A 26,064-nucleotide genomic window follows, 5' to 3' on the forward strand; every position below is an offset into this window, starting at 1 on the left:
ATTCGATACGCGACCCAGCTTGTGTTTGCTTCATTAGTATGATTCTCGTCTGGAAAAATTCGTGGCCACGATTGGATTAGCCACCACCGTCGCCCGGCTATGCAATTTACAGGGTAAAACAAAGGGTTGTCCTCCTTTTTATACTCATTATTTTTCATTGCTACTCCGCATTATCGATGACTCGATTTTCTTCTTTTTCACCCTTGTTTTTACTGCTCCGACATTGTTAGCGGGGAGAAGAACGCGGAGGGACTTCCGTTTAACGTTTCCATATCCTTGGGCGTTCATTTGCAAGGAGGACGCGATACCATCAAAGTGGCAAGTAGCTCGATTATATTCAAAAGCCCCTCTCGAACGGCTATACATCGCAGCAATTATATGCAGATTAACTAAATTGCGCTGTCGGGCCGGGTGGCGGGCGATCAAAATTTATATAACCCTATCGCGTTACACGCGAAATTCGACGGACGGGCACCACGGAATAGCTTCCATTTTATCTCGAGAATTAACCCATTTAGCGCGGGCCAGTCGTGGGCTTTCGTGAACGAGCCACGCAATCTGAAACACGAGTATCAAGGGCAGGTCGAAGAACCACGTCTTTAATTATCGCGTGAAAGCTCTTCTTCCCAGTCGCAGTCGGGGTCGTCGGGATTGTCGGAAGTGCGCCTCGTTTCGTGGAAAACTTTGATCGGTTGATTCAATTGCGATACTCTTATTCCCTACTATCAATCTAATTACCCTAATGAATTCTAATCGGTCTGCCAAAGCTCTATCTACACATGTATATCGTAAGAAAATTCAGCTCCGTCCTTTGCACTACGGTCGTACGAAGCAACTTCGCCCATGTATCGTCTTTTCCTCTCTTCTCACCCCTCAGTCGCGCTAACAAGAGGGAGCAAGAGGGAAATGCGGGAACGCGGGGGCGTCGAAATGAACGCATCCACACACGCGGCCGTGTGAAGGGTGCACGCGCGTGTGCGCATACACGCCGCTTTGTTAATGAGTTGGACCACCTTACGCTCGCCACTTTAATTGTCCAAAGCGCAAATTGGGCGGCTTTAATTAGCGTAATTATTTGGTTCGTTTGTCCGTTTATCCAAGATCCCTGTATCGAGCGACGGAAGAGAGAGGATCTCTCGCTAGGGTGTCGCCCCTTCAGCCAGGTCTAAATAGATTCGTTAGTACTTTGCGCGATTAAAAATCCCGGTTCACGGACCAGCTGAACCCGCCGCGCCGCGTCGCGCCGCGTCGCGCCGCGTCGCGCCACCTTCCGCGGGCTTGTCCAATTTGCCTCTCGGTACCTCGATTTTCTGTACTCGTTACGGGACACGGTCGCGTTAATGAATACGCGCGATTGTCGTTGCTGTGTTTCCGTTGTTTTACGCGAGGTCCTCGAACCATTCGAGGCGTGTCCTTACGCTTTCATTTTCCTGCTTTTCATTTTCTCTGATTTCTCCGTACTTACCTATCGTTTCATTTCGTGCTCAGGAATGGTCTGGGCTAGTATGGACATCCTATACTAAATATTTCCTACGGATGGATCAACGCTACGTAATTGAAATTACATTCGAACCCTTTTCACTGTGACTATCCCATCGCGCAAACCCTTCTACCGATGATCATCATTGAAAACGCTGCTGCTCATTTTCCCCGCTGTGGAATGTAATAATTCGCTGCTGAACGTTCTCGACCTGCGCGATCTATTCGTCGACGAGGAGAGGCCGGGAAAGAGGAGGAAATGAAATATTCATTCGTTTGCTCGAATTCACGCAGTTTGTCGTCTCGATTCGAGAAGAGCCATTCCTGGGTCACGTGACAGCAGCGAATTAGGAAATTTCTTTTCCACTCTTCTCTTTCTCTGGGCTTTTTTCAATCAATCGTAATCGTTTTGTTCGCAGAAGAAAATAAGGCTCGATGAAACGAGGTTACGCAAGCCTCGATTATGTAATTTCTCGCGATATTAATCAGCAGAGCTCTCGCTTCGAGCAATGGACGTGGCCTGGAGAAAGACAAAAGGATAATCGTGCAAAAGTGTTCCTTAATCGTAAGGCCGTTTAATAACACAATGGAGGAATTTCGTGCGGGGACGGGAGAGGTTCGTTGCAGAGCCACTTAATTAAATACGTCCTCTCCTCCTCCCTCTCCTCCTCCCTCTCCTCCTCCCTCTCCTCCTCCCTCTCCTCCTCCCTCTCTTTCTTCTCTGCCCTCTCCTATTCTATGCCTTTCTCCAGATGCAATCAAATTTCAATTAGAAAAGAGACTTTTTGTACGAAACGCACCGACATGTCTCGGTCGTGCAATTTGATTTAATGCCGTATTATTACATGGCGAACGTGCCAGTAATAATAGGAAGCTGAAATTGCCCGTAATAGTAACACACGGGCGAATACAGTGCGGATAAGGGCACACGGGATAGCGCTTACTGCAAAATATATTTTACCGATTGTTATTTACACGTAATGCTTGTTGTCGGACTCCTTAAAAGCGCGAAAACGCGGTCTCGGTAGGAATTTTTGATCCACCGCTGAGCCTGCCACATTTCAAAAGTATCTTTTTGATTGTCTATTTATTATTTCCGCGAAAACACTAATCGAAGTGGGTTGTTCTCTGTCGAGCCGCCGCGTCGCGCCGCGCCGCGCCGAGGGGTAGTTCTGAAACGAATCGACGTGGCAACTTTTAATTGCTCCGACCTTATCGAACTAGTCGCGAACGTTCGGCCACAAGATCCGAAGCGCGTCCTTTGCGGCGCGGCGTAATGAGCGGAGATGCGAGCCGCTTAACCGAATCGCTCCATTTTCGATTTCTCCTTAATTACTAATTAGAGGCCGACCGGTCGAGCGTCGATCGGCTAGAACCAGTAGAAGAAATTACACAGCCAGCCGGCCAGATCTCGCGCATAAAAATCTCTTCCCCCTCGACGCTCGTCCATCGCGTCTCTTTTTTGCCTCTCGATTCTCCCGTTATTATGCTTTTCCCTATTTCTTTCGACTCCTAATTAACCTCTGGAATGCTCGACCAGCGAACGAAGTTGTCTTTGTAAGCCCTGCTAACAGGACGCGCGTTCTTCTGCACCCTAACTTATGAACAGTAGGAATAACTTGGAATCAGAATAATGCAACAAATAGGATATCGAAGAAGCATTTGTTGGAAAACAAGAATTGGACGATGGTGCATTAAGAAAGTTTATTATTCCCTTTTTAGGCAGAGATGTTTCCTTTTTTCTTCTTCTTCTTCTTTTGTTGCTTTAGAAAAGTAATTAATATACACCTTTTGCTTCTGTTTTCCAAACAGCCCGATTTCCTCGAGAACGATCTCGGTTCTTCCAGGCAGAGCCGAGAGACGTGCACACGCTCAAAGACGCGCGAGCAGGTTCGCTGGCACGGCGCCTTTTCATCTCAGCCGTTCCTCCACCCGGCATTTGTCCGTGTCTAACGTGTTAATCACTCCCGTCTGATTAGATTATTAATTGTCTTGCGTGGCAGATGGGGCCCTGGCATGGGCGTAATTACGGCTATTACGGATCGCACAATCGCTCCAATTCAGAGGAACGCGAGGGGAACGCGAGGGGAACGCGAGGGCAACAGAGAATGGATTACCTCGTCCTGAAAAAACCGATATGCGGCGCAACATTGCATTTTCTGATTTCATCCACCATCACGCTACCCCTTCCTTCGTTTCTCATTATTTTTAGACACCTTTCATTTCGAACTTGTTTTTCTTCCTTTCAATGAGCTGAAGTTGAAAGTTGAAGTTTTAGCTGCGTTATCGTTTTCTGGAATCGCCGACCGACGCGAAGACCTTTCATCCCCAGTTTACAAGCTTCTTTCCGATTTTCAATTTCTACTCGCTCGATCGCGATACATTTTCTTACTTTTACGTCTTTTCTTACTTCCGCGTCTCCCTACGATTCTCTGGAAATCGGGCATATTAATTAGGAAAGCGACCGCAACAAATCGTTCCAACGCGACACGAATTCTCGTTAACCACGGCAAGATTGACATCGTGCGTATAATTAAGACGCGAGAGTTGTGTGCGGCAGTGGGGGCGGTTTGGAGACGCGAAATGAATTGCGTGCGAGAGACGGAAGGTGAAATACACGTGTATTTGGGGATGGCAAGGAGAACGGAGGGGATAGGAAGGGGATAGGAAGGGGATAGGGAGAGGAACGTTTCGCGTTATTATTAGTGGAAATCAACTAATTAGAAATAGCGCGGATTGCTCGTTAAAGATCGAGCCCGCCGGGTCTGGTAATCACCAATTACTTCTTTAAGTAAGCCGCGCGCGCGCTGAACTTTGCTCATTAAAATTATTAAACGCTCACCCCGTATAGAATCCGCCGTGTTTAACCTTGATACACACCCTCCTGCCCCGAACGAATGTCTACCGTCTATTTTCCATTAATCAATTCTCTCTATATATCTCCGCGAATGGACTTCATCGGCATCTTTCGATTTTCCCAAAGTTATTTAGCTTTTGGGTAACCTTTATCGACACCACGTGGAAAGGGAAAGAAAAGCCATGACACTTCGTATCTCCTCGAACGGACGTCAAAAAGTTCGAATCGTTTCGAATAATATTCGAATGTTGGAAGTTTCAAACTTTCGAAGTTTCGAATCATCAAAGTTAGAAGCGTTTCAGTTCAGTTCAAGTTCGAATGTCTTGACGAATTCTTTCGGTTTGACACCATATGCGAGATGTTGTGCGTAGACAATTTCAACAACTTTTCCAATCATCGAAATCGGATTATTTCACTGTACGTATTACTGTGAACACCGACGTAAATAATTCGAAATGGGCTTTTTAAACATTTTACCACGCAATTCAATACGAGCGTCGAAAAAGAAATAACGAGAAAAAGAGTAGGAAGGATCGTGAGAGGGGGGAAAAAATGATAGAAGAAGGAGAGGATACGAGGGGCAAGGAGAAAAAAGAAGGAAGAAAATTGGAGGAAGAATTGAAACGTCATTCCGCGAGCGATCATCGAGCAGGTTGGATGGGCGCGCGTGATCGGCGAGATCCCGGACAGATAAATTAGCAATTTAATTATGGAACTGTCAAGCGGTAATTAAATTAATAACGAGAAACCTCGAATCCAATCCGATCCGTCGTGGCAATCTTTCGAGCTATCCGCGCACTGTACACGATATCATATCAATACACGTAGACGCACGCGTGTGCACGCGTGTGCACGCGTATCGTTTCCAAAGGCTGTCAGAAATTGCAGACAGTTTTCTCCTGCGTTTCGTTAGCTGCCTGCTTCCTCGCGTTATTTACTCTTTTTCCTTTTTCTTTCGCTTTTCCGTCTGTTTTGCCTGCGCTTTTAGTTACCCCTGCCTCGTCGCGCGGCTTCTATCTCCAGTTATTTGCTTTTCCCTTGTCTCCTTCGTTCTTTGCCGCGATGAAAGCTGTCGCGCCACGGCGAGCAGGGAAATTGTACAATTTTTCGCGTGAAAATGCTTATTAGGGCTAGCAAGCGCGATTGTGAGGGAGTTTCGCTAAGCACTGGATAGTTTAGCTCGGTGGAATTAAAAGAGATATTATCGTATTTTATTTTTTCTCTGTAACGTAAGTAGAAATAATAAAGCAAACAAGTTATTACGGTTATGACGAACTGACAGGAGAAACAAATTCATATTTGAATCGAAACTTTTTCCACTTATAACAGAGATAAAGTTATAATGGCATGGTGTAATAGTATTTATCCTCGAAATTTTATGCAGAAGGATCAACAGGTATTGCAATAACTTACGAATCGGCCTGTAGCCCGTCCCATGTACCTGCGCTATCCGATAAAGCATCGCGGTATGCAGGTTACGCGTGCATACAGGTGCAGTATCTGTGTTGAAGTTGTTACGCTCGAACGGCTGCGATCTTGCAGTACAACCGTTTCGAGGAGAGTGTTCCACGTGTTCCATGGAGAAACGATGGAAAATGTTCAATCGTTATTCCCTTGAATCAAGACCGAATTTACTTTGCATTATAGTAGCCGCTCGCAAATGTAGAATATCTTTCGAGCAATATGTTACGATGAATGGAACGTTCTCATCTAAAAATGAATATTTTAAGAAATAAATTGGTACGACTAGTGAGAATACTTTCATGGTTAGGCAATGAATTTCTTTGCTCGTGGACACTATTGCTCCACGTACTGCATGTTCGTGAAGGCGGAACGGTTTGCGCGCGCGCGCCCGCGCGCTCGCGTAGAGGCGCACACGGAACCGCGGAATATATACCTGTGGAAGGCCTTTCACATTCCGGAGAAAATTCAGCCAATAGTCGGGAAAAAGCTCGACAATCCATAGCAACGATTGAAAGATCGTTAAGAAGATAATTGTAGACGGTATGAAGAATAAAAAAAGTGAATAAAAATATGGATGTATTGTTTGTTCAATCGTTGCATTTAGAAACTATTAAATTAGTTTTCGATACAGAAAAGTAGTAGACTTTTCTAGTATCGTTCTATACCCCTGACGTTCCAAACATTTGAATTTCCTTGAAAATTAATGAGGAAGCACGAACAAAATCGAGCGTGACGAGATTTCCTACTCTCGTTTGCGTTCCTCTCCGACGATTTTTGCCCTCGTCTCCTTTTTCTTCGCTCGTTCCTCGATCGGAGGCGATCTCCTCGCGTATGCATACTCAACCGTTTCGCTGTATCTGATGCAATTAAATACACAACTACACTCAAACCGTACACGTGTATACACGCCGTTTTATATGCAAGAACTTTGTTTCATTTTCTCCTCGCGCGCTTTCTCATTTTCACTTCTCTGTTATCTGGTAGAAATAATGCGAGGAATAGAATCGCGCGACTGGAACGAAGAAAAATGAGGGATTGCATACGTTTCTTCATCCATGCCCGTAATTGGCTGACACCTGACGATAGAAATAGACAAGAAGAATAAAGATTATTTCTATTCAACAACCTGTGTGGTCAAATATTTCTACAATCAGTTCGAAGAATTAGTGGAGGAATTGGTAATAGATTAAAGTGTCCAAGATCAGAGGTGGGCTTTTCGAATGTTCGCTGGAGGTACGAGATAGAGTTTGTCGATTCGGCATACCGATGTATCGTTGCACATCTAATTACGGTATAAATAGTGGATTTTACGAGACAAGGCTATACTCGCTGACAACGTTCAGCGGGACATTAGCCGCCATTAACGAAGATATAAGTCCTTAGTATTGATGTGTACGCGTCGCGGGGATCCCCCACACTTCTGGGAGGAAAGCTGAAATGTTAAGATTGGCTGGCCCCAGTAATCGAACACCTGACGCGAACATTCCAGGAAATTCACCCGAAATAGCGTGACCGCGCGTAATGCTAATGGATGGATATTAATTTATCCAGTGGGGAATACGTTTCAACTAATCTCGAGGATATCTTTCCTGTGCAGTGGCCGAGGCGAGACAGGAATTTTCGCAAAGGCAGTAATAGGAACAGTCGTCAGAGGAAGAAATCAAAGCTGATTTTCCAGAGATTCTCGATCTAGCGCACGAATTCGCGCCAACGATAGGGTTTCGCGTGGATGATGCGTAACGAGAATGCTAACGAGGACCTGGTTATCTTCCTGATCGCGAAACGAACGGTGAAAGGCAGATGGAAATTGCGGGGGAATGGTGGACGCCTTGCTGCTCTCTTCCGTTTTCAGTTAAATGCGACCGTTGGACGTTTTTCTTTTGTTATATTTTAGTAATTTCATTCTAGTGAGAATCTTGAGCAGTCTCCGAAGTAGGATAAGAACTTTTCATTGAAATTCTCACTCAGAGATAAATGATTCGCAGCCGATATTTTACATACCGCGACGATCAAGTTAAGTCAAAGCGTCGTCGACTGGTTCGTTCTACTTGTCTCTTCAATTTACCATCGTTTCCCTTTTCACAGTTTTTCTTCCTGCCTGTATACCGGTGTTCCAATCCAAGCCGCGCACTTAACCCAAATATTTACATTGATTATTTTAATTGCTCCGGGTCTCATAACTATTAATAACCATTTCAGAAAAGGCTGCGATGATCGTAAAGCGTGGAATTTTAATGACACACAGTAAGTATCCCTTCTACCGACGCGAGGCAGGCGTCAGTGACGAGGCGTACGTTGCAAGATTGCAGAAAAGTTGCGATGCCGCGACCAGCATTTTATAAACCAACATTTTATAAAGCCGATTAGTCGGAGTCTCGAGATAACTCCGGTTTCCGAATTCGTTCGCTTCGTTTTTGGTGTAGGGTAGAGAGATTCTGGACTTCGAGGTATTAGATGTTCATTCTTCGTTCTTTGCGTTGTCTGAAAATGTTTACAGCGGATTTTGTAACAGTAGAAGGATCGAGGAAGGTGCAAGGATAGAAGGATTGTCTCAGAGGAATGAAATTGCAAAATCTTTCCTACTTCGTTAATCCTTCCTATCGTGGACTTCCTTTGTCACTGGACTTAAGGTTCACGCCCTTCTAACGAACTTGTAGAATTAATGAAAAATAAAGATACGGATGAACTCGGATGAGGAATTGTTTCTCATGGAAATACGATTAATGGTCGAAGCTGGAAAAGCAAAACAGACCTATTATCTTCTTCGAACATCAATCCATTGTACCATTGTCCAGGTATCTGTCCGTTGAAACGATTTCATCCGCTATTAATTAGAAAAAGAGTAGAAAGGGCATAGTTTATTAACTCGTAGACTGTTGTGCGGTATCTGGCGTGTTCCACGGGCTAACAACGTTTATCCTGAAAAGAGGCGCGCTTATTGCAAAGGTATCAAAAGCTTGTCGCGCTCGCGACAACCGCAAGTCTCGCAACTCGTCGCGGTTGAAAGCCACGAAATTCACAGCGTCGCGAGCTCCATCGCGACCCTCGACCCTCGTCCCCTCATCCCCGAGCCCCGCAAACGCCTCTATTCCTCCATTTTTTCCCCCTCGTTGACTAGAGTCTCGGGGTTCGGGAGAACGCGTTTAGGAGTGAGAACGAAAGACAGGTGTGTCAGCGGCGCGTTCGCGCGAGCGAAGACGCTGCACCGCGACAATTATACCGGGCGACGCCTTATTATAATCGGTCTCGTTTAAAGCAGGTGGAACGCCAACGGGACGAGACGCATAATAACGGTAGAAAAGAAAGGAGCGTGGCGCTGCGCCGCTGCGCCGCTGCGCCGCTGCGGCGGCTGAATATATAGAATTCTCTCTGCGCGGCTTGTGTTTCCCTCTGTGTGTTACTGGCCTAACCTCGTTTAGTTAGAAAGTGTTCGCGCTGAGCCGCGCCGAGCCGCGCCGCGCAACATTTAATTGGAAACGCCTCACCTCTATCGCCTCGGCGTCGTTGAAACCGCGCTGACAGAATGTCATCCTCCGAGCCTTTGCGCCGTAATTGGTCACCTTTCTCGCTTCATCCGATCGTCAGGATTTCTCGTTAACCCTACCGAAAGGGAATCTATCCTTCCGCCGCGATAAATTTGCGTATTCGGGTTAACGACGACTTCCAACGCAACGCGATGCGTGCAGTCGTTCTTGCTCCGTGTTTTTCAACGTCGTAACGTGTAGCTTTTCAATTTTTTCGGCTCTTCTGTCTAGGGATACTCTTTTTTATACTTTCTCATCAAGTTATAAAATCAATTTCTTCCTACTGACTATAATTAATATTTCGGTGTCTGATAGTATTGAATTTATCGGAACTAATATTTGCAGGTGGAATTATTGTCTCTGTTAATGGGCAAAGTTGGATGTTATAACAGTTGGGGATATAATTTTCTAGATAATTGTTTTCAGCGGCGCGGGAGTATCAAATTTTGCAAAAACTGTATATTGTCTCTCAATAAATCATAACGAGACTGACATATTATTTCAATATTGGACACAGTTTCGTGTTGCCTCGATAATACGGCTAGTCTATATTTAATATCCGTTTAGCATAAGAGTCTGTTTGTGTTTTTGCGGGACATCAGCTTTCAGTCAACATCATTGAATTTATAATGTGCTGCCGACATAAATCTAGACTCATTAGTATATCCAGTTACCTGTACGGCTGAACGAAACATCAATACACGCGAAAATATGAATTTCCTCCTGAAGAGAATTAATATCATAATTATTAGCGTTTTATTTGATCTTATCGTTTAAAGACACTGTCCTCGCTGTAGATCAGTTTTCACGTTACATACAATTGAGAATGGAATTTACGTAAATCGCCCACGTTTCCGTGAAAAAAAGGGAAGATAAAAGAAAAGAAAACAGAAAAGAAAAAAGAAAGGAAAGAATTGGGTTTTTATAGCACCATCTCTTAATTGTGAATTGTGTTTATGGATTTACAATCACAGAGAGATGATCATTGCAGCTAATTAATCGACGCTATTCATTATTGTTTCAGGATGTTCGGTAGTAGCGGTGCTTGCGCGGGCTGCGGCAACACGATACCTGCCAGCGAGCTAGTGATGAAGACGGGTGGAAACCCGTTTTCTGTGTTTCACCTGAAATGCTTCACCTGCAGTAAATGCGGCAGCCAACTCGTTCCCGGCGATAAGTAAGGCTCTATTAATATCATACTTAACGTTATTCAAAGTCCACTGAATTTGTAAAGGCGCGGAAAATTCCTAGGGTTTTTCGTTACGGAGAAAAAAAGTAGCTATTCTAAACTAAGGCTAATCCTAGAGCAGAGTTTACTAGCAGGGGAGTCGATAAATAGGAGGGAAATTGGTTGAATCGATAAGGGAAGAGCTCAGTTTCGCGAGGCAGAAGGCAGAAAGGTAGAGGAAATGCGGCAATTAAAGGGTTGGAAAGGAGGCGTGTCGCTCGGAGCTGTCGTTTAATTGGTGTGGGGCTTGCAATTGCGGATTTTGTAATAAAGGAAGAGAGAAACAATTATCCCGGACTGTAATGAAGCGAACTTGTTTATGAGCATCGATTTCGTCAACACCACCGCGTCGTGTACTGACGAAAATCCTGTTATTCGTTTAATCAACGGATTATGAAATCTCGTTTCGAAACGTACCACTGAAATTTTAGCAATTTGACAATCCCCAAAGATACATTAAGAACTCTACGAATCTAGGTACAAACTCTTCTTCTCTTCTGAGAATACGACCCTTTAATTCACTTGTCGTTTGAAAGTCGGAGAACCTACTTCGATCTGCAATCGATTCGCTAGGTAGTGAAACTGACTGGAGTTATTTGATTGACAGGTACTACCTGCTGTCGGGATCACTGGTCTGTGAGACGGATTGGCATAAAATCGTAAAATCGCCGAGCGTCGCGCCCGCGGCGGCGGTTGGTAATGGGGGTGCACCAGTAAGAAAAGGTAAGGTCGGTCGGCCTCGAAGAAGTCGCGAATGAGGCGGCAACCCGGTCGGTCGCCCGAAGAAGGTACAAGCCTCTCCACAGCCGACGCCCGCCGTCGTACCTGCCCAGGTCGACGTTGTTGACGTCGCCGTCGGAGGGGATCCCTATTCGCCGCCTCCGCCGGGTCATCAGCAGTACCACCATCATCACCACCATCACCATCACCATCACCATCAGATGGGCCTCGTGCATCCGGGACTGGCGGTACAGCAGACGCACCTGCAGGCGTCCACCTATCAGGACTGGTCTCCGTGGGCTCAGGACACCTGTGACTGAGCTGTCTTCGTCGAACCTCGAGGCCGGAATCGACTGCGCTGCCCCTTCGTTTCCCCCTTCGTTTCCCCCCTCGAAAGCTTTCACCGAGAACTCCGAACTCGTGACTGAACGCATCCTCGATACGAAGCTGGAGCCGCTGGAGGATCGAAGCTGGAAAACGGTGAACGAGTTTCGTGATCTCGTGACGCTAGATGGAGGGAGATGCCTTTGAACTTGTCGCGAGTTGGTACGTGCGTAATCGTCGATCGTTCCGATCTCCTCGCCGGTCGTCGAGAGGAACTCGAGAAACCGTATCTTGTTCAATTGCCACAGAAGCCTGTGAACGATCTACGTGCGCGTCATCAATGCTCTCCCTTAATCAATAATCTTTGCTCAATCACGGACAAATCGAGGATAATCGACAGAATTTCGAGGCACGGGCTGCAGCAACGGCAGTTTTCTTCGACTTCGTCTGGCTCCCTCACACTCTCATATCCACGCTCGATCGATCCGGTATTCCTGTTAGTTAGACACCGAACTACCACTTTCGCTCCTGCTTCCCACCGTTTGCGTTTCCTCTTCTTCCGACGCGTGCATCTTGTTGCGATCGGATAGACGATGAAACGTCTATTAATTGCTATAAACCCAATTAATTGCTCGACGAAATTGATAAGATCTTGAACGTTGCGAGTCTTAGTTTTCTGTTCGCTTGAAAAAACTTGTACGATTTCCGTAATTGCAATTTCAGTTTGAAGGTTTTCGGTAAATTCATCTCAGTGGTTGTTAATTGTACGCAAATAGCAGCAGGTGTAAAAGAATTGACATTGAGTGCATTGAATCTTAGAGTTCGTTCGATTTCCATGACGAAAGGGAAATCTTTTTAATCACGAAAATCCAGCCGAACGAACATTCGCACTGCATACGTGATTTCCATTAAAATCGACGGGCCAACGCTAAATCGTACGATCGCAGAAGTTCGCTTGGGATCTAGCGCAAGTTAAAGGCCGAAAAGCTTGTCACGTATGAAGCGCAGAAGAAGAAGATTGCATCGCCCTGGTTGGGATAATTTGGTGATTGAAAGCGTTGGCTTGTGCCAGCTTCCGGTCCATAGAAAATTATTTTTCTTTCAACACCAGCCATTCCTTCGACTGGTCGAAGAAGGGTCGCTGGTTTCGTAAACTCATTAAGCGTTCCTTGTTCTCACGATCGTTAATCTCGCTACGAAATAGAATTTGTCGCGGTGAAACCTTCAAACGAGCGGAATTATTTGAATCTTCGTTGTTAACCTCTTCTCTTTCTACCCTCTTCCTCTTCTTTCTCTTCATTTTCCTTTTCCTTTCGAAGTTGCATGATCCAGCGAGCACGTTCTAACAAGAACAAGTGGAATAATTAATGATTCATGCGAAACGTTACGCACTTTTAATCGAACGGGAACCGGACGAACGCTGCGCTCATGGTGGCTACTTTTGTCCTGAAACTGTGTTACTCGGTAGTCACCACGATTGCATCAGAGTGGCAAGATTCTAGAAAATCTATGAACGAGGTGCCCATCTTGTGTCAGGTGGGTCGTTGGATTCGATCGTGGACTCTGCTGGCCGAGGGTTTTCCTCTACAAAATCACGGCAAGTGGCGTCGCGCGTTCCTTTTGCGGCCAGCGTGAATCGCTACCCACGAGAATCGCTATTTTTCCAGCAGAAAAACTCGCCGGTCGAAAGGTCCACGATCGTGACGCAATCGAGTCCCTCGTGAACTCGGGGGAAACTGTCGAGCGAGAAAAATGTGCAAGGTGCTGGCTACGTTTCGACAAGCTTACGATCAAGCACGTAACGTACTTTTTCTAAGTGGCAGGATTTCGACATCCGCAATAAACATTTACGTAAATGTATAATCGTGAACACGTTACGATGTGTATTTAGGAATCGCCCGAGCTCAACGTCGTTTCGACGACAAACTCCTCGCTTTTACAACCTGTACAGTTTCCTCTTCTATTTCATCGAATCTCTCACCTTGAATGACGAAGATCGCGAGGGGAACGAAAAACGACGCGAGTTCGGGCACATTTGAAGCTCAATGCGAAACTAAAGACACATGTTTTGGGTGTTAATTCCGCGGAATTCTTCTTATCTCGCTCTATAACAGTGAAGCTTTTGTCTTAGATCACTCTATTCTCGAAGACTCCTTTGAATTTTATTTCATATCGATGTACATGCAGTTTATCCCTTCTTTCGTAGATGTCAATATTCCGAATCCATAGTAAAAAAAAAAAAGAAAAAAAAAAGAAAAAAAGAAAAAAAATGAGTAATAGATTGTACAGAATTGACAAGAGCTTCAGTGTCATGTAGCGAACGAAGACACAGTTTCTGTACCGTACAACTGATTGTTACTTGTTTACCCGTCTTGCAAAGGGAAATTGTGATCCAAAGTAAGCGTGTCCTGCACGAAGTGGGATTTACAATGTATTGGTTATGAAGCGTTTTAGACACAATCACTGTTCTACTCGAAAGTCAGAGAAATTCCAGCAGAATGGTATGACTAAAAAATGTCGAACACTGAGTCATGTTCTTTGAAAATGATTAGTCGATCAACACCGCTTGGCTGTCATGAACGCGTTTACGATTCACGATCTCCCTTCGCTAACTGAATTTTCGTCTCTCAGACCACTACTGCGCGCTTCTGAGGATCCGAGACGAGAACGAGAGAGCAATCCAAGGGGTCTGAGTTCCCTAGTGGATTTCCCGTCGTTCCTTCGACTTCGCGCGGGCCCTTCGATCGTGGCGTTATTCGCGCGAGCTCAGGCGAGAGCAATCGCAGACGCAGACGCAGACGCAGACGCAGACGCAGAATCGAACGTTGTGAAAAGACAGAACCCGATCGGACGGAGAGAGTCGTGCTAATGGATCGTGTAATTTAATCTTGTACATAGGGTACATTTTGTATATTGTTAAAAGTTTGTGTGATATAAATGGTTATGTATTTACTATTAAACCGGCAATGGGACTCGTCGCGCGTCCCACGAGCGATTGCGCGCACGCGATGGTTTTCGAGAGCCAGGACCACTGGATCTGTAGCGGACGGATTTGTTTTTCATCGATTGATTTTTTCTGAAAGGCAAACTTCAATGAATTCAGCACTTTTAGCAGATGGTTTCTTAATATGAATATAAATTGCAATTTGCTGCGTTCGATTTAAGGATCCTGTCAGGTGGGCATCTTCTTTTGTAATACTTGGTTTCGTGAAAAACATATAGACTGCGTAGAAGGCAATGCGTGATTGCATCCAGTGGTGCTGGAACGTGGAACAAACGTCCTCGGTTGAGCGAGAATACACGCGGTCGGATCGACTACGATCTCTTTCGCGTTTAGTTAATTTTGTTATTTGATTTAACTTCGAACTTCTTATCCGAGACCCGACACGTCTGTGAATGGTTTCGCAGCCTCTTGTAAAATACAAAATACACGGACACACACAAACAGACAGACATCCGATACAAAACACGTTTATTAATTAATAAAAATCACAAGTTTTTAGAAAATCGAAACACGAATCCCCTCTTCTCTCATGCGAATCAATATCTAAGGCTGGATCCGAAATTTTCTCGAGAAAACTCAACGTTAGCAGAGGTAAGTCGTTGCCGTTCAATCTAAGAAATTGAATCTCGCGATTGCAACCGGTCCAGCGAGATTAATGAGCCGGCTTTCCAAACTTTTCATACTTTCTCTTCCTAGATTTATCGGTCGCGTTTTCGTAGATAGAAGGAAAGTTTCGAATCGAAATTGCTATGGTATCGAGACGACGCGGTTGCAGTTCTCTCATGTTAGGGGAAAGTGGCAAAAACTGTTGAAGGTTATCGCTATTTTTCTAACAGGACTAGGTTTGAAGCTCTAGCGAAAGCTAATTAATTAAGATTAGAGTGTAAATGAAATGTAAGAAGTTGAAAGGCATCGCAGTTTCAAATGAAAAGCAACTATACCTACAATTTATGACAGTGGAATGTATGGATACCTGTGAAGGGGAATGAATGAGTAGAATTTCGCTGTTAACAGTCACAGCGTGGTACACGCGTCTTTCTACTGGAGCGCAACAGACGTACGTATGCATTAAACAAACGTTTATTGAGAGCGAGCAATGCTCGCAGCAGCAGACAACTGAAAGCGTCTATCGAATATCGAATTTCACGGCAGTGGAACTTGCGGCGTCGCGCCGCGCGGGATGGATAGGAATTTGAGGAAAAAGGAGAGGGGAAAAAAAGGAGTAACCGCGTCCAGCTGTGTCTTTGTCCCTTGGCAGGGGTGTGAATCCAACGCGCGCGTAATCCTCTCGACCAATCCTGTTAATGCGAACTGTCAGTACGAGTAACTGATTACCACCCGATTCCAGCGCTAATGAGAAACGCGCCGTTAAACAGCATAAGAATATATACTTTCGCAGAACGGGGGACTAGCGAGTATTCCTCGAACGACGTTTCGATTTACGAAACAATTACCCGCCACTCTATTCCTTCGCGAACTGCCAATCTTTGCTTCCTAGCTTCGGCTGCTGGGAAGTCCTGATTCTCTGTTAAGACACGTGTAGCTGCGACGATGCAAGATGAAATGCAATTTTATTCAAATTTTCAATCAATTCTGGACTAAATTGGACAGTTGGAACGCATCTCACAAATGACCTCTTCTTCGTTGTGTTTTCATTTAATGCGATACCGTTCTCTGAATTATCCAAATCCTGAAAACGACTCATTTTCAATGATGAAAAGATTTCTATCGATAAACATCAAAAGTGAATATAATGCTTTCTGTCTACTACACCCGGTGCCTAATTGAAATATGCATATCATATTTAGACGATGAAATTATCATGCAGGCAAGCAGAAGTAGATAATTGACGATCTGCGACGACTGAACATTGGATTTCACTTTCATGAAACACATGCTGAGAAAATAAATGAATTCTACCTCGTTGCAACGAAAAGTAAAGTGTGTAAGTGTACATAAGATGACTATCAGAGCTGTCTGAAGAAACATTATGTATAAGAGAAATAGCCAAGATTGATTTCCAAGGTACAGGAATAAAAGCTACGTATGCATACATGTATTTACGTATATTAATTAAGAAAGCCTGGAATCACACAGTGGATCATACTGGAGACGCGTCGGAGGGTGCAACGGCGCGGCGCGGCGCGGCGCGGCGCGGCGCGGAGCGCGTATGTAAAGGAAGAACAATGGTCGAGGTAAAACGGGTCGAAATAAAAGTTGAATAATAGCGTAAAAAGTGCGGCTTAATGGGCGAGCGGACCGTCGCGCGGACCGTCGCGCGGACCGTCGCGCGTCGTAATACATTATTTTCGAGCCGACACTCTTCTTGCGACGGAATCCCTTTGAGGACGCACAACTGCTCCAGCTATCCGCGCTTTGTTCCGAAGAAGCGCAAAAAGAGCAACCGCTCGAAAAGGGACAGGGCGGAGAAGGGTGCGGTGGCTGGCAGGAGGCAGAGAGAAGAAACGAAAACAATCGATACTGTCGGAACAGGAAAGCAAGGCCAATCGGCCCGTGCTCTATTCGCGGAGTGGCCAATCAAAATGCCTACTACGTCGCCGGCAGGCCCGCTAATTAGACGCCACGTAAATCAGTCCTGAAACTCAACGTTAATTAACACGGGTTTCTGTTGGAGTTGCTTACCCGCCTATTTATCGAACGACACAAATGCAATATGGTCGAACACGTGCACGTCCGTTAAATGCCTCCTCGAGTGGAGAGAATGCCAGATACTACTAGCTCCCTGCTCCCCCTTCGACTCGCACGCGCCCGCATTATATCCATAAGTTTATGTCACTTTAAATAAAAGTTTATTAATAGACCACGTCGGAGATGCACGTCGGAGATGCACGTCGGAGATGCACGTCGCCCCTCGCGAAAACCAACTCGAAAACCAACTCGAAACGGAGCAGCCACCGCTCGTTAGGATCGCAGAAGCCGCCCCCTTCTTTTCTCTGGGAGACAGGAGACCACTGAGCGCACCTAACGATCGTGTACTTCTAATAATAGGAGACCAGAAACTTTTTCTTAATCGTACGCCAGCTTGCTGGAATCATGATGGAATCATGATGGAATCATGTTGGAATCATGTTGCAATCATGTTGAAAGTTGTTGGATCAAACGATCTCGTTCCTTGTGATTTATGCAGGTTGCTCGATCGAATCAACGCCTGTGCGTGCTCCAAGATGGATGACAAGGATCGACGTGCGTGGCTACGCTCTGATCAGATGTACCTCAACTCTTTGATATTAAAGTGAGTTTTGCGAAGAGCATTTCTGAGGTCCAATATGTATGACAGTCACTGAAGAAAATATTCATTACCGCTTACGTCTGTACCTGGAAATGGCTTCAATTGTCACAATTACCGTAGTTTCTGCAGTTATCCTATATGCCAAACTAATTCGATTTTGAAAACAATAGCGACGAACGAACTAGCTTAAACGGGTCACGAATACGTTTCGAGTTAATTAGAATTCCTGCCCTTGGAAGAACGGGGCGGCATGACAGCTCGCGGTGCTTTGATTTTTCGCGCGTCAAACGTAATGTCCAAGTATTTATCGGTCCAGTGTATAATTATCGTTGGTACGGGGGTGAGGGTGTCTTTTCAGAGGCGGCAATTCGACGGGAGGGAGGACCGTTTCTCGAACTTTAGTTGGTAATTAACAATCGGTCACGCATAACAAACTGAATTTAATTAATTGCATAACTGCACGGAGGTCTGTGCTTCTAATCGAACCGGGTACATATTGTTGCAGCCACCCTTCTACCCCTCATCGGCCACCGGCAATTAATTATAGCATTCCGGGTTAGCCGGGGAATTAATTACGTCCAGAAGTTGGACGTAGCCAGGGGATCGTTAGAAATCGTCCTTCGTTAGAGTTAAGCGAGCACCGGTCCCGGCTAGTTATTGATGGTTTCTGGTTCCTCATCGCTCTGATACTGACAGGGCCAAGTGTTCGCGTCCAGTAACTCCGCGTCCACCAATCGGACGCATTCTGCATTTTAATAAGTCCTCAACGTTATGAGATTCCACGCTCCAACGCGTTTAATCAACACTATTGCCATTTTAATACGTGTCTCATCAAACGATCAACATTTCCCTCGCCATCCTTTACCCATCTTTTACCTACTTTCTTTAAAGAGAAAATGAAAAATGAAAAATGAGAAATGAAAAACCCTTGCAACCCCTCAACACTGATCCCTTGGAATTGTTGCGAATAACAGGCACGCCTGAAAGGAGCAAGGTCAGTTACCCTGCCCGCTAATTAACGATCCATTAAAAGAGCGAACGAGCAAGAAACACGAGCTCGCCAGATTGCAGCATCTTCGTCGTCCGATCGTGAAGACCGTCTTCGACGAGACGGCATGGCACACCTCTCTTGCCCCCTCTTCTATCCGTCCTTTAAAACGCTCTGCTATTCGTTGCGTGGAATCCCGTGAAACGAGAGGAGGGCAAAAATAAAAGGAATATATTAGGAGCCGCGTCGCGCCGCGCCGCGCCGCGACGAGGTCCGTTCGGTCTAATTTCTAATTATTCCGCCGGAGTGGCTCTAATTAGCGTAGGTAGCTACGTACCGTACAACTGTTTCCCTTGTGTCAGGGGGTGTGGAGCCGGAGAGCCTAGGTAAATAAGCTCTGCGGCTGTGTTCGTGCACGTGTGGCGTCTACCATTTACGGAGGATTTTATCGTACACGTTTGCATGCTCGCTACCTTTGCCACAATAATTATTCTGCCTTCGACGCGATACTGCCTGTCGCGGCCAGTCGATCGAACGCGGCGACGACGAAATATAATGCGACTAGGACTTATTTTGGGGATCGTGCTCCAGAACGATGAATCGACTCGAGGGTTCATTTGATAAAGTACAATTGTCACAATTAGCGTACTTCTCGGGCCCCGAGTCGCGATACATACTTGCTGTGTGTATCAGGAAGGGGCTGCAGTTAACTCTTTGTCTTACTTCGAGTTAGACAACTGGCAGTTCATCTACAGACATAAGTTATTACAGACCTTCCAGACGGCTGATGATTGCATAATTATTGGAAGATAAACAAATGAATCAGATTATTCAATTCTTTCCTCTTCGCTTTGATTGTGAATGAAGCAATATCTTCAATTTCTCGCAATAAAATAAGAGATTAATACTTATCGAGATTTCGGTTTAACGTCGCATTGCGTGTTTAATGTCGCAGCGCTACCTGTTGCCATTATCTTAGTATCGGTTGCAGGATCACAGTGTTTCCCATAATTAAAAGTACAATATTGTTTCACGGCGAATTGATACAATAAAGGGAAATGGTTTTTCCCTTCAAGTGAATTCACAAAGGCTTCCGGCTGTTTAATTGAAACGTTTGCGCGCTGAACGCTTTGCGGAAGAAAAAAACTTGCCGAGTATTACTCGCCTGCGTTAATCACGGATACGATTGCAACAACAAATTCCTATCAACACTGTTATTCAATTTCATTTCGAGTGAAATTAGCAGTTCATATTTCGTGAAAGTTGCATAAAAAGCCCGCGAGATAGAGAAATAAAAATTGAGTTGTTTCTAACTTCTACCACTAATTTTTCTCCAATCTTTCTTTGTCTGTCGGACGAAAAATAAAATAGAAAGATAGACAGCTCGAATGTGGGTTGAGGTGGAAGGAAGAGTGAAAAGAAGTGCGGCAAGGGCGAGGGTTGACACGGAGAAGGCAATTATTATTTTGAGTGGTTGCCGACGGGACCTCGGTGATATTTTATTTAAGACACAATCGCGTAATAGCTCGCTTCAAGTGGATAGATAACGTTCTGCAGTAGGCGAAGGGCGAGCGATTCGGACGAAGGTCGCGATGAAGAAAGAGAGATCAAGAATCTCGGTGAAGTAACGACGGGGAAGGAGATAAAAGATGGAGTTCAAGAGGGGAACTACATTAGTAAATTACCTGAGCCGATGTCTCGAAGCCTCTCTTGGAGACGATATCAGTTTCCTCGAATCCATGATTGGCTATGAATAATTAGGAGCTCGCCACTCTCCTTTGCGTTATAGTTTCGCACCTGCAGACAAAGATTTTCTAATATTAAAGAAAGCTGGTGCTATGCACAGCTTATAGTGCAGTGCGAGTATAATTGAACTACTCAAAGATTGCTTTACGAACGTCTGCCTCTATCAAAACGTTCAATGATTCTTGCTATTCTTACTTATCCGCGCGTGCAAATAATAACTCGAGCGTTATGCCTAGAAAAGAGAAAAGGATAAAAAAGGAGTGGCGATTAATACTAAAGGAACCAGCCGAAGGGTTGGTTATCGCGAGCCATCGCGGCCGTTGCTACTGATTGGATATTGAAAATACAATCGCGTTCTATAACAGGATGCTCGTTGCGCGACGCGACACAAGCGTGGGAGGATATCGTATTTTTTCATTCGGCCTGCGACACGAAACTCTGTCGCGCGGCTAACGAGTTCGCGTCGTTTGTGCATCAGCGACGAGGAAACGCGCGCGCGAAACGAGCGATCGCGTAGAAAGCGTGCAGGACGAGGAGGAAGGAGCACGTCGGCAAAAAGGGAGGTTCGATTTACCATGGTGCAGGACAGCAAGGGATGCGGGGGGATGGCGAAGCAGGCAAATCGATGGGAAAAGTTAGGACACGCGTGTGAACAAGTCGATATGACGATATCCAATTAAAAAGCTACCTTTGTGTAACCCGATCTGTCGCAGGCAACAGCCTCTTCCAATCTAACCCAACAGCCCCTTACTCCTAGTCGGTCGGTTGAAAGGCTGCATCCAATTAGCACATACCTTCCCGCTCTATTGTAGCCCCGCGTGTAAAGGAGCGCGGCCCTGTGCGCTCTTTCCTTCAGCTTAAAAGAAGAAGGAAGTCTTAATGAATGATACTCGTTAAAACGGTCGCGTCGATAATGCCAGGGCACTGACGCGCTACCACAGCATATTGAAAATGCTACTCGCCTGACAAACTTGCACGTCGATTGTGTTTCAATAATGCTACAGTGACAGTTTCTTATTACAGAACTGTCTTCTCCAAAAGGAAGATGTAACCCTTTTTCATCCCTGTCAGAGCATCTCTATACTCCGTTAGGAAAATTACCATTGCGTGGCGTGCTGTAACACACAACGATGCGTTAAAGAAGGAAAACAAGTATTTTTTCTTTTTTTCTTTTTTTCTTTCTTTCTCACTTTAAATCACTTTCTCAAAGTGGAAAGGCTTGTAGTAGAATTCCAGTCACATACTGCAATTTACACAAACTATTGGAGTTAAGTATTGGATATTACAATGTCCAGTGCAATTAAAACTCACTATTTTTCATATTTTGAAAACTCCATATAGGAAGAATTACTTTTTACATGAATATTCGACCAACTAAACCGTTTCACAGACGGTAAAGCTAAGTTGGATTTAGATTCGATGTATTCTGAATGAAATCACAGGGTAGAAAAATACTGGAAACCTCAGAGACAATTACGATTATCGTAATGACAACGCAAGTACCTACAGTACAGTAAACGCATAAGCTGCAGCAAGAAATTGGCTCGAGACAATTACATAGCACGAAAAGAAAAAAATGACAAGATGATAACGACAGGCTAGATTGACGGTGCCTAGCTTCGTAAATAATTCACCGAAGAAAGGGTGAGCCCTCAAAGTGTTTAATTCACATATCGAATTATTCATTCGAGTTTTGAGTAACGGAGACCGACGTGCTTAAGGAGATTAGTCTCTTCAAATCGTACGCTGCAATGGAAGAGAACGAATTAACTAGCCAATACTTCAAGTTAGTTAAAATATGCGGGAGCTTGGTTGGTATATGGCCCTTTCAATACAACTGGTGGAAAACCATCATACGACCGGTAATGTACACGTGTGCTGCTTTCACTTTTTTTACCCAGGTACGTTCTTGAGAATACGCGAACAAGTGGTAAATTAAAACATCCTAGCGTTAATCGATTACAAACAATATATAAGATTAGCAAATTTCTCCACCTCTAATCACGTTTATATTTTGCTAATTAATATATCGGTAAAAGCTGGGTCATAGTCTAATCAAGTGACTAAGTCCTTATAAGCTTGTGTGCCATATTGAATTGAAACGTAGATTAATTGAGTAACTTTAATATTGTCTTTCAATTTTAGGGTTCGAGAATAGTACTGTTCTACAGTTTTGACGTCCTGACAGAACAGATACCCTATTTATGTGTTGCAATAATTACGTTTATAAAGTATTTCAATTACGATCTTCAACAGATACGGGTATGGAATTGTGACGTATCTATAACAATCTTGTGCAACTGTTTAGATCAATGATATTTGTAGTTCACGGAGCTCTTAAGCGACTTATCTGTGGATTGGAAGTCCCTGAAAACAGCGGAAGAGACAGTGATCATGCAGATGTACGCTAAAAGAGCGCTGATGATCTCATTTGTCTACAAATGTAAGGAAGAACGAAATCTAGCTGGAACATACCTAACATAAAGTAGTTCTGCACAATACATAGTCGTAAAAATATTACTTCCTAGTCACGTATAAATGCCGATATTATAATTTTAAGTTTCTTTCTTAATTTTGATTAAACAGTAAGTATATACTTCATGACTGTTGCGTACGGAACTATACCTTTAATGCCACGAATTTTGGATTACGTCAACCCTTTGAACGAAAGCCGAGAATGGTTGTTCGTATTTCCGGGTTACTATTTTATCGACGAGCACAAATACTACTACTTTATATTATGTTACACAATCTTCTGTATGATCGTAGTAGCAATAATAATGCTATTCACTGACTTAACTCATGTGTATCTAGTACAACATGCTTGTTCATTACTATGTATTGCAGGGTGGGTAATTTTCATTTTTAATGTACTTTATTATCTCACAGAGTTGGATTAATTTCATATTTAATGATAATCAATTACAGATACCGTTTTAAAAATGCGGTGGATAGTACTGAATTATCTATAAAAAATCCTGATGAATCGCAGGATATCGTATATAATAATTTATGCGTTACTATTAAAACCCACAACAGAAGCTTCGAGTTAGTATCGTATAGCTTTATTTTAGTACTTATTTTAGGTATTTCATATAAGGTACAACTAATGATGCGTTCTATTCACAATACGCAGTCTCGTAGGCAACGTCGAAGCCACCTATGGTTTAAATCTTTTCTTCCAAGTTGGTATCTCGATGATATCGTTCAGTATCACCTTAGTAATGGTACGTATCGTTTCCAACAGAGTCTTGTTAGAACTAAATTCTACATATTTTAGTCCCGTCTACAAAATTACAACTCCAGTTCGATAGGTTAAATATTCTTCTGAATTTCTTGTACGTTTCATCTTATAGAAGGACGTTATATGATATTCCTTAATCACTCTAGGTTACTTTGAAAGAGTCTTCTCTCGCCATGTATCCAGTTTACCTGTTCTTAGTGGTACAGCTATTGCATCTGTTATACTTGACGATACAAGGCCAATTCTTGATTGATACGTATAATGATATTTATTTCGCAATGTAAGCAAGAATTAGATGAATTCAGAAAATTTCTTGAATAAATATGTTGAAATTAGTTCTACCCAAATTTTTGACAGATACGATGCGCAATGGTACCGCATACATCATAGCATCCAATTATTTTATGCTCTAGCATTACGATCAACTCTAACTCCTCCTCTATTCACTGCAGGAGGATTGATTCGTTTGAACTTGGATAGCTTTGCAGAGGTATGCTACCTGTGCAAATATAATTATTTAAATACTTTAGAGTTAAGAATACAGGGTTTCCTTTTCAGATAATTAAAACGTCTGTATCGTACTATACTGTAATGAAATCCAGCTAATTGTCTACACTTTTGACGAGCTGTCAAATTTAAACACTCTACTAGTCTTATTAAATTCATTTCGAAAATAGTTTAATAGTTTACCCACAACAGTTTCTTTTTGCAATAAATAGTTTTATTTTGTTCAATAAATGGTTCAATTCAAATACTACACTTTTTTCTACACTGTTTCCATAAAGAAACCAAAGTATCTAAATGTATATCGAAAAAGAAATATTTGAAAAATTTGGTGGATCAATGGACAGTGAAACTGTATAGCCATCTAACAGCGAAATCTATGAACCAGTCCTCCTGATACATTCAACGCCATCTAGTGGTGGTACATATGCATTACTGCCCTTAGAATTGGACCTAGAAGCTGTAACGACGAAACCTCCGGTAGATGGCACGGATAGTATTACCGGAAGCTGCTACCTTTTTATTACAACTTTCTCAAATCTTTCAAACAAATAAATTCATGATATGATGTGGCAAAACAATACTATGCATTTCAAATAATTATAAATAATAATTAGTTTATTAGCATTTTAGTGGTTTGAAATTGTTACTTTAGAGGGGCACCAGCCCCTGATAATACGTTCCTTACTTGCCGGTAATAGGACTGTCATCTAACGGGAATCTTATCATTACAGATTTCATCTCCCTCACCCTCCCATCATGTACGTGTTTGCTGAATCGATAGTTCCACGATCGCCGCTAGATGGTTGTAGCATTTCACTGTCCATTTCATTTTATTTCTAACATATATTTTGGTTTCCAGCGAAATTTCATACCTGCTACTGATTCATCTTGCGCCCCAGGCGCGATACGCTATCCTAATACCTTACACTTAACCCTCCACACCTCACACTTCAAAAAACACATCATCGTACATTTATAAGATTTCACATTCCACACTATATGCTGCACGCTACGCATTATGCATTTTACGCATTGTGCGCGACAATGTTGCAAGAAAACTGTGACCCCGAAGACCCCGAAGATCCCGAAATTTGTTTGCGATAATAATAGTGTTTTAGAACATTCTTACAATATCGTTGCGTTTTTCGCGAGGTGGCTTTGTCAATAATATTGATTTTTTAATTTTATATAGTAGATTTTGTTAAGTAACACAGATCACACCTAATATTTGTTCTCCTAAAGTTAGAGCATAGTTAAGTCCATCCTATCGAAAGACCATCCCTCAGTCTACTGATTCGCCTCTTAAAGAAAGTGATCGGAACAATAAATTCACCGTTTTTCTCATTTTGTATGTCAGATCAGCATTCGTCATCTAGTTCATGTATCAATAATTGCAAAATGCACCGTAGAAAATGTGTTACTAAGCTATTAGAAATTCTGGAAAGGGACAGTTCACAGCTGACGATTACCACGAAGGGAGAAATTACTATGAAACAATAGGCAAGACGCGAATCACATATACCTATCGCGCCCCATTCTAGACAGTCGAGTAATTGCATCGATTTCAAGCCTTTTAAAACGTCTAAGAATATCTGCGTAATGATAAAACAACAACCGTCGAACAGAGTGTGGTATGAATTATTTAATCTGTTCTTGTCATACGAGCACCATGCGCGTAGAGTGAGCGTGGAATGATCCTCAGAGTATTACGTCCAATATCTACGTGGCC

The 26,064-nt window shown here is 43.7% G+C and overlaps 2 protein-coding genes and 1 long non-coding RNA gene across 3 annotated transcripts in view; 2 read left to right on the top strand and 1 right to left on the bottom strand.

The window, feature by feature from the left end:
- Positions 1-11,438, top strand: part of LOC143178090 (uncharacterized) — a 145,410-nt gene extending 133,972 nt beyond the window's left edge. Inside the window, exons 6-7 of the mRNA XM_076376540.1 lie at positions 10,349-10,501; positions 11,160-11,438. Coding sequence (XP_076232655.1) covers positions 10,349-10,501; positions 11,160-11,310 — 304 coding nt within the window. The 3' untranslated portion in view covers positions 11,311-11,438. The remainder of the gene's footprint in view (positions 1-10,348; positions 10,502-11,159) is intronic.
- LOC143178095 (uncharacterized) overlaps positions 1-21,542 on the bottom strand; it is a 46,964-nt gene extending 25,422 nt beyond the window's left edge. Inside the window, exons 1-2 of the long non-coding RNA XR_013001721.1 lie at positions 21,273-21,542; positions 20,524-20,635 (exon numbers count right to left, since the gene is read on the bottom strand). This is a non-coding gene — a long non-coding RNA (uncharacterized LOC143178095). The remainder of the gene's footprint in view (positions 1-20,523; positions 20,636-21,272) is intronic.
- A 793-nt stretch (positions 21,543-22,335) lies between these two features.
- Positions 22,336-24,434, top strand: LOC143183215 (uncharacterized). The gene is made up of 10 exons (XM_076384720.1): positions 22,336-22,485; positions 22,730-22,846; positions 22,910-23,047; positions 23,113-23,116; positions 23,171-23,432; positions 23,513-23,632; positions 23,721-23,889; positions 23,975-24,108; positions 24,186-24,318; positions 24,387-24,434. The coding sequence occupies exons 1-10, from the start codon at positions 22,336-22,338 to the stop codon at positions 24,432-24,434; spliced, it is 1,275 nt and encodes a 424-aa protein (XP_076240835.1).
- Positions 24,435-26,064: the final 1,630 nt, after the last annotated feature.

Source organism: Calliopsis andreniformis, chromosome 1, assembly GCF_051401765.1.
Source record: "Calliopsis andreniformis isolate RMS-2024a chromosome 1, iyCalAndr_principal, whole genome shotgun sequence".
Classification (NCBI taxonomy): Eukaryota; Metazoa; Arthropoda; class Insecta; order Hymenoptera; family Andrenidae; genus Calliopsis; species Calliopsis andreniformis.

Bases quoted from the DNA above. Each gene is read 5' to 3' on its own strand.
- LOC143183215 (XM_076384720.1), top strand. From the start codon at position 22,336: ATGGAAGAGAACGAATTAACTAGCCAATACTTCAAGTTAGTTAAAATA. The intron at 22,847-22,909 runs GTATGGAATTGT...TGATATTTGTAG, and splicing joins ACGATCTTCAACAGATACGG to TTCACGGAGCTCTTAAGCGA. The intron at 24,109-24,185 runs GTAAGCAAGAAT...AATTTTTGACAG, and splicing joins AATGATATTTATTTCGCAAT to ATACGATGCGCAATGGTACC.